This window comes from Squalius cephalus, assembly GCF_949319135.1.
Source record: "Squalius cephalus genome assembly, chromosome: 5".
Classification (NCBI taxonomy): Eukaryota; Metazoa; Chordata; class Actinopteri; order Cypriniformes; family Leuciscidae; genus Squalius; species Squalius cephalus.
Genome location: NC_137126.1, coordinates 6,658,363 through 6,667,834, shown reverse-complemented (window position 1 = coordinate 6,667,834; position 9,472 = coordinate 6,658,363). Strand labels below are relative to the sequence as shown.

Below are 9,472 nucleotides of genomic sequence, written 5' to 3'. Positions count from 1 at the left end.
CATCTTCCCCCAGTGTTACCCTATTTATTGTGTTCACTTGTTCTCAATTTTTTAATTATAGTTCCGGTACTTTATTCTGATTGGGTGGGGAAACAAACTTTTGTGTATTTGACTGAGATATAGCCTGGCCTTTACCCCATCTAGCCCTGGTCTCCAATATGACGCTTCAAGACAAAAACTATAATGTTTGAAGATTGCTTGCATTATACATAAACGGATATTTATCTATATAAACGTTTCTCTTGACTTCATTTCCATCTCCCCAGTATGTTTGGTGTTTTTTCTCGATTGGCCGTTGGGTGGCGCGTTGCTCTGTGTGCGCAGAGCGTTTCGGGTGTTCGGGAAAGTGTCATCGGCACGCACAGCTCAACTCTTTACAGACAGACAAACTTTCACTGCCGATACGAGCGCTTCTCCGCTTCTGCCTCTCGGTACTCCATATCCCGACGCGAGTGAGCGAGACCCGCCACAGTCTGCTATGAGAAAATGTCCGTGAATGATGTATACGTGTTTCGGCCGTTCAAACTCATCGCTCTTCTCTGCGTGTTTCTCGCACTTTGCCTGGACATTGTCGCGCTGCTGAGCCCCGCGTGGGTGACGGCGGATGGATACGCGCTGTCGCTATGGGAGTCATGCAGGGAGCTCGACACCGACTGGAACTGCATCTCCACCCTCAAGTCTGGTCAGTGCCCTTACAATGTTTTCAAGGAGAGAAATGCATGCTGTTATAAATAAATATGGGGTAGTGTATAGCCCCATTATAACTATTATTATAGTTATTCTAACTATACAATTGCTGTTGATGTGTTCAAGCTGTAAACATTTTAGACGATTTTACGCCCACGGAAGAGTCCGTTGTCAAACAAACAATAAATAAATAAATAAATGAATAAACAAACTTCGAATGTAACAATTATTGATTGATTGTTGCATCAGTGGCAATTGACGTCATACATCGCATTTTATAGGCTAACCATGATTTGCTTTGTCTGCACGTGAACACTATAACTACATAGAATGGTTAAAATTAGCGGGGAAAACATCAAAGTCTCCAAATGTGTCCAAAACAAGCCCATATGTGGTGATCCGCCGTTTCACTTGAAAATAACTACACTGTCGCAATTTGATATGAAAAATGTGCGGAATTTACGGTGGTGCACGTCACAGATGACTTGATCAAACAATGGGTCATTGTTAGTCGACTCAGTTTGTCTATTTTAAACAGTAGGTTAGTTCATTTGCTTTTTTAATCTCTTGAGCCCAAAATCAAATCCTAACCGAACTCAACAATAATCTGGAAAAGACAGATGTTCAGGCATCCCTTTACACCCTTCTGTTGCTCGAGTTTATCCTCATGTTGATAAGCAATTATAGGCTATTCACCATCATCTGGGAGGTTTCGCGTCGACTCTCGTGGGCTTTGTAATGGGGTGGGCGTGTTCCTCACCATTGTTGTCTAGCTGGCAGGAATGTCTTTGTTTTCATGCTTTTTGGGGGGACGTTTTTTTGTAAACCAATTACAGCCTGATGTGCTAGCATACAATAATGCATTAGTCCACTGAAGTATAAAAAAGGAATGGAATTTTCTGATCATTCCCCCTAATGTGGTTTGGTCACTGTGATTTTTCCGAGTAGGCTAAGACATGTTCCTGTACCAACATATTTTGTTGATCCTGGAACAACATTCCTGTCTGAAACTTTAGTCCTAACCATATCCCTACCCCGTTATCCCTACAATCAGAGGGAAGTTATAGATGAATAACACTGATGTGGAAGCACCTAACCCTAGTTATAAGCCTAAACTTGACATAAACTTTAAACTTGTCCCTCAGATCTGATTGGTTGATTGGAATGTCGTTCCCGGATCAACAAAGATGTTGATCCGGGAACATGTGGTACTTATAACACAAAAGGAGAAATTTTGAAGACTGCTGGTGTGCCTCTTTTCCATGTATTATAATGAATGGAATACAAGACCACCACAAAAGTGTTTATTTTGACTTCTGTGGTGTATTTTAAGTCTTTCGAAGACCAGGCCATAATTTACTTAAGACCTTTACATTCTCCTTAGCCAGTTAATGAGAAAAGTAGTGCATGATTCGTGAAGGAAGTGTTCTTTTGAGTTCATTCCATTGTATCATTTTGTCCAGTTCATAAACCCGGTCTGAATAATTCATTCAGAAATCAGACTAATCTGGATCCGGTTCCTTGACTTAATAGTGGCTAACACTGGAAGGGGATATAATCTGTTGGATAACGATGCAAATTTCAGTCTGTTCCTTTCAGGTTTTTAGGAAACTTTGCAGGAACTGCAAGCTGTACTGCTGCTGCATCCTTAATTCAAAGTTTTAATGTTCCCCATTCACTGTAATTGCAAAGAAATTGCACAGTCTTCAGAATTTTGAACTGCTCATACAGGTTTGGAATGACATCAGGATGAGTAAATAACAGAATTCTCTTATTTCAGACCTACTCACTTCACATCAAGTGACAATTTCCATAACCAGATCTCAAATTGAATTCCATTCCCGACCACATCAGTGTTGAGAATACATTTGCAAGCCTTATAGAAAAAGACAGAAACTTTAAGACACAGGGTTTCTTCTTGTTTTCTGTGCCGCTTTGCTGCAGTTTGGTCCCTGGCATGTCTTGAAACAGTTCTTTGGTGCATTCCCTCTCTTATGTTCTCTCTGTCTGGCTCTCTTGTTGTCCTTCTGGCATACACTGCTGAGAAAGATGGCAATCTCTGAAGAATCCCAGGGCAGTTTCTGATGTTAATGAGCCTACAGCAAGCTCCTCACAGGGAATGGAGTCTGGAAGAGAACCCTAGAGATGCTTTCTGTGGGATTATGGCTATATTGATGTATAGTCCATATTTCTCTCTGTCTTCGTCATCTTTTATCATAGCCTATTTCTCTGTACAGATCTGTCCTAAGGGGAAGCTTGAGGAGACACTCTTAAACTTAGACTGGAAGGGGTTTTTGCGTGCTTTGTGGGACAGAGATAAGAGGATTTCTTGCGAGAAAGACACACACACACATAGTTGATGCTTTTGTAAGGATTGTCTTTAATGTCAAACCCGTTTGCAACCCATTTTAGTTTTGCAATGTTGTATTTGTGATTGAAACTTTAGATTCGAAGGGTGAATAAAATGAATGCAGACAATATTTTAATTCATCAGAAATTGTTATATTGTGAAATGTAACCATCACACACCAGAATAGAGCCAGACTAAGCCACATAAATGCCGATTTGCTTTAACAATGCAATGACTAAATAGCTTATTTGGCTATTGATTAACTGAATTGTGCCTAATTCGAGGATACACACCTGTTTCTTACTTTGTCTCCATTGGGATTCATTCATGTAGGTCAGTTCATGTTCTCTTTTAACTTAGTGTGGTGACCCCTTATCACTCGAACCCATGGGCACATTCACGAAACAGAATGCTCTGGAAAAACTTGAATAGAAATAGAACAGATGGGCAGTGGGTCCAAAAGCCTGAGACCACTACAAATGCTTCTAGTCTCAATTGTGGACTGGACAATGACTTAAATACATCTCTTTTATGATAAGCATGTTTTAATGTCTTGACTGTCAGGATGGATATATATATATATATATATATATATATATATATATAGTTTTTTTTTTTATGAAAACTTGAAAAGTAGTTTAGCATAATCCTCATAAAAAAATATTTTAACTGTTTCACTGCTTATTAATTTTTGAAAAACTTTGTCCACCTACTAGGGTTTGGAATCTAAAATCGGAATTGCTATAACTCAGACGATAACCAACCCTACCACCAACGTTTGTATGCTAAATCAGTCATGTCATACAAACAAAATCATGTGGTACAAACAAACATGCATAAAAAAACATAAAACAGGAAATTATATCATTGAGAGGACCCCTGGAGAGGACCTCACTACTGCCTGTCAAGGTCAAGATGACTAAATATCAAATAATCAGATAGACCTTTTTATGACAAAGCAAGTTTTGTTTGTAAAATGTCATAAATAGTGCCTCATGATCATGAATTTTGTGCTGACGATTAGTTTCAATATACACTCACCTAAATGATTATTAGGAACACCATACTAATACTGTGTTTGACCCCCTTTCGCCTTCAGAACTGCCTTAATTCTACATGGCATTGATTCAACAAGGTGCTGAAAGGATTCTTTAGAAATGTTGGCCCATATTGATAGGATAGCATCTTGCAGTTGATGGAGATTTGTGGGATGCACATCCAGGGCACGAAGCTCCCGTTCCACCACATCCCAAAGATGCTCTATTGGGTTGAGATCTGGTGACTGTGGGGGCCATTTTAGTACAGTGAACTCATTGTCATGTTCAAGAAACCAATTTGAAATGATTCGAGCTTTGTGACATGGTGCATTATCCTGCTGGAAGTAGCCATCAGAGGATGGGTACATGGTGGTCATAAAGGGATGGACATGGTCAGAAACAATGCTCAGGTAGGCCGTGGCATTTAAACGATGCCCAATTGGCACTAAGGGGCCTAAAGTGTGCCAAGAAAACATCCCCCACACCATTACACCACCACCACCAGCCTGCACAGTGGTAACAAGGCATGATGGATCAATGTTCTCATTCTGCTTACGCCAAATTCTGACTCTACCATCTGAATGTCTCAACAGAAATCGAGACTCATCAGACATCTTCAACTGTCCAATTTTGGTGAGCTCGTGCAAATTGTAGCCTCTTTTTCCTATTTGTAGTGGAGATGAGTGGTACCCGGTGGGGTCTTCTGCTGTTGTAACCCATCCGCCTCAAGGTTGTGCGTGTTGTGGCTTCACAAATGCTTTGCTGCATACCTCGGTTGTAACGAGTGGTTATTTCAGTCAAAGTTGCTCTTCTATCAGCTTGAATCAGTCGGCCCATTCTCCTCTGACCTCTAGCATCAACAAGGCATTTTCGCCCACAGGACTGCCGCATACTGGATGTTTTTCCCTTTTCACACCATTCTTTGTAAACCCTAGAAATGGTTGTGCGTGAAAATCCCAGTAACTGAGCAGATTGTGAAATACTCAGACCGGCCCGTCTGGCACCAACAACCATGCCACGCTCAAAATTGCTTAAATCACCTTTCTTTCCCATTCTGACATTCAGTTCAGGAGATTGTCTTGACCAGGACCACACCCCTAAATGCATTGAAGCAACTGCCTTGTGATTGGTTGATTAGATAATTGCATTAATGAGAAATTGAACCGGTGTTCCTAATAATCCTTTAGGTGAGTGTAAATAATTGTTCCTAACAATTTAATATTTTTTTTTTAGGGCTGTCAAAAATAATGTTTTTTTTTTTTTTTTTTCAGTTTAACATCTTAAATTTTTAACGCGAATGACGCAGCATCCACCATTTTTCCCTGTATCCTTTGGCTAATGTAACAGTATCACTATCTGGATGGTCCAGAAAGGGAATGGTCCAAATGTCGGCCTATCCTGTGATTCACCAATCATTAATTCAACTTTTTTTAAACCATTCAAGCGCGATAAGACACAAAAGAGAACTCAATTCGGTCTTTGTGTACACGCACCCGAAAAGTCACTTCTCAGAAAACGTGCCAGTACACATTATATCGCTGCAAAGGTTTCTCAAACTTCTTTTTACCCCTAAACGAAGAATGAAAAATAACTTTGCTGTGAATCTAGGTTTTTAAATTTCCTATATTTGAAAAAAAAATTAATTCACAATTATTGCATTATATGTCAAAAAATTTGGATTAAATCAAATTACAGTGATCAGACAATAATTGCAACTGGCCTATTGGCTTTTCAAAAACCTAGATACTGTATATTAATGGATTAATAATTCATAATATTTATTAAAAATACTTTTTTGTAATTTAAAAAAAAATATATAGTTTTTGAAAATAATTATCAAGATTTGCACACTGACATTTAATGTGTAGGAAAAGGTATGAAATCAAGATGAATGAAATCAGAGACACTCCCCTCTAAATCTGATCACAAGTGTTCACAGGAGATTCATATAAGGCACATGATGTAATGACCAGGGGCCGTATTCACAAAGAATTTTAAAGCTGTAGTCTACGATGTTGAAAATCGGTCGAGAATGCCTGAGACGGTTGGGAAGTTTTAAAAAACTCATCCCGCCCCTCCACACACACACCCCTCCCCTCTGTGCTACCTGATCCCTCCCACCGGGAAACGACCTGAACAACGTCACTCAGTCAAGCTGTGATCACCGGTAGTAAACATCCTCTCTCACAGCTGAAAGCAGTGAACACATAAAGCCTTGAAGGAATGAACACTTACAATTTTGACTGATTGACGTCATTTACTTTCACAACATTGCTTAGTCGCTTCAATCTAATGACCTCGCTAATGACACATCATATGTAAAGTTGACTTTCGACACTTGAACTTAGTTGCTTCATCAACAATTCAATGTCACCATTGTCCTAACAAAATAGCTCAGAGGCACACGTTTGAGTTCACGCCCACGCAAGATTAGCAACACATGCAATGTTCTAACAGAAACCCGCTAGGCCTACTGAAATATATTCAAGCACTTCAAGAAATATAATTACTTTGACCCGTGATAGGCGATGCTAAACGGCTAACAGTCCAATGCCGACCGGCAGCATGAGCATGTTGTCAGACTGATAAAAAGCTATTTATGTAACACCTCACACCATAAAAGTATAAATAAATGCTTACCTGCTCAACAAAAAGTCAGCCGTGAGTGTAGGGGCAAGCAGGGCCGCTTGCTGCTGTCGGTTTGTTTTTTCTCCATTGCTGAGCTGATGCTACTTTGCTAGCTACCATAGACTGTCAGCGCGAAATTTCATATCGCAGGAGGGGGGCGGGGCGGGGCGGGGCGGGGTGGAGACGCGAGCGCCACGTGGAGTTTCAAGTGGAGCAGGGGATTGGATGAGAGCAGTTGACCAATGTAAGCTGTCCGGCCGGACAGCTTACATTGGTCAACTTCTCTGCAGCTGTACACCCAATAGAGTGAATGGATTTTTTTCATTCTTTTTTCTCTTCATATTGTTAGGATTGTACTGTAGAACCATAACCAGCATCTGAACGAGGTTATTAATAATGAACAATCTTTGAAATCGTAGACCATAGCTTTAAGGCTAAAAGTAGCTCCTAACTGGTGAATTTAGGAGCAACTCCTAAAAATAATGGGCGTGTCACTCCTAACTTTAGGACTCCTAATTTTTTTCACTAAGAGTATTTCACGAAGCATTTTAGCCCTAAAAGTAGCACCTAAGTCTGGGACAGCTTAAAAGAAGTCGCGAGGACTCCTAACTCACTAAGACCTATTCACAAACCGCTTTTTGTGGCATCTCACGTTGCGATGTTTTGAAATGCGTATGCGGCGGCTACAGGGGCTTCCAATCGCGAGGGAACAATTTTGCATTGTAGGCATAACTAGGGATGCAATAACGCCACCAACAACAACCAAAACTAGGCTACTCATTGCATGTAAACTAATTGTAACGTATCATTGTGAATCAAATTAAAATGTTCTTCTCTTTGCAAACGTAGGCATAGGCATATAGTGACAGATTAATTCAATAATGTTGCAAAGATATTGCATCAATCCATATGTTTCATTAGGCTTCTAGGCTATTTGTTTTGCCTTACTCTTTTTTCATTTAGGCTATTTATTCAGTTATTCATCATCTTCCGTCCTTCGCACTACTTGTGTAGCGCACGCATTCTCAGACCTGTCACCTGTCACTCATCATCGTAGGGGAGGTGTTTGGAATCATTCCCGCGTTACAATCATCAGCCAATCAAAGTGGTCACTTCAGTCAAGCTCGTGCATGAGTAATGACGTCATCCATAGCAACGAAGACTCACTCTTAGTTTAGGAGTTGTCATTTTTCTTTACTAAGAGTAGGTCTGAAAGGCGTTGTGAATAACTTTTAAGAGAAAACTCCTAGTTAAAATCTTTTAGTGGGATTTAGGAGTACTCCTAGTGGTAAGATAAAATGCTTTGTGAATACGGCCCCAGGTGTAAACCTGACTCCCCTTGACCACTTCCTACGATACGTTAATACCAGGTGTAAACAGGGTCCTTGTGTGTCAATGAAAGCAAGGAAGTCTGATCTTTAGTAGAAAGAGGTTCACATGTTAGTCACACATTTGCTTACATCTGATGAGTGACGAAAGTACTGCAGAATCCTATTACTTTACGTAAAAACTTTTCTTTGTTTAACAATTTGTTTAAAATAATTTATTTACTTAAGTTTTATTTTGAAATCCCAGATTTTTTTTGTCTCAGATTTTTGGATCCCTCTGTATGTGATTTAATTCTGAAGTGTGTGATTTTACTAAATTAATATGAGCTCATGCAGGGGTAAGTGAAAGAGGCAATCCTGCATTATACTCGAACAATCTCGAGGATTTGATTGGGGTACGACTTGCTGTGAATCTTTGCGAACAGGATTAGGTTTAGTCACAGTGTGGTTTAGTTCTGGATCAGACTTTGTGGACTGAACTTAATCTGTGGAAACTTTAACAAACTAACACAGTCTGATAATAATCAAATCAGACAGCTGGTATATCAGTCCTTAACAGATATAATTGATAGTCCAGTTTCTGAAAATTTCTAACTACATAGTAAGTTTTTATAGTAATAGTTACACCCCATTCTTTGTCATCATGTACTTGCCTTTGTCAACTTTAGTTCCATAAGACTTTTTCTCTTCCATGAAACAGATGACCAGGTATGAATATGCTATTTGAGAGCTACAGTGACCTATTGATTTTTTCCCACTAAGTAATAGATCAGTATAAATAACACAAAGTCATTAAAACAAACATGATCACATAATCTGAATTTGTTTTGTGGAAAAGTGCAGCATGAACGTTCTTCAAAATATCTGTTTTCATGTTCCAGATAAGAAAAACACATGGTTTGGAATCATATGGTGGTGTGTGTAAATAATTTTTTGGTGGAACTATTTCCTTAATTTATTGATACTCAACTGCTCATTATTCTGCATCAAACTCACACTCATCTCAATTAAATAAAGAGACTCCAAACCCAGACAGCTGATTTTTACTTACTGAATATAAATGATAAACTACTTTATATAAAGATCTAATATAAAGACCAAAGTAAAGTTTTGTTGTAAGGTTGATCTGCTACTTGTCCACTAGTAAGAAGAGCTGGGTGGAGCTCATGTAGAAGGCATTTCAAAACTTGCTTTCACTCTGGTTCTTTTCCATTTTACATGTTGTTTTTAGAGAACAGGGCGCAATGCATAATCAATGACATAGATACCCTGGGAAAACCCTTGTGTCTTTTCTGTCTCACACACTCGTGCTGATGATTGGCTGTTGTGACTGATGGTGCTTGTGTAACGGGTTATATTGAGCTCACTGCTCTTTTTTGGCACAACTCATTAAAAAAACAACACCCAGGAGGACACAAATGAATAAAGTGCTTAGAGGTATC

General features: G+C 39.4%; 1 protein-coding gene across 1 annotated transcript in view; it reads left to right on the top strand.

Moving 5' to 3' along the window:
• The first annotated feature begins 322 nt into the window (after window positions 1–322).
• LOC307159402 (transmembrane protein 47-like) overlaps window positions 323–9,472 on the top strand; it is a 30,158-nt gene continuing 21,008 nt past the window's right edge. The window contains exon 1 of the mRNA XM_079872749.1: window positions 323–682. Within this exon, the coding sequence (XP_079728875.1) occupies window positions 487–682 (196 nt within the window). The 5' untranslated portion in view covers window positions 323–486. The remainder of the gene's footprint in view (window positions 683–9,472) is intronic.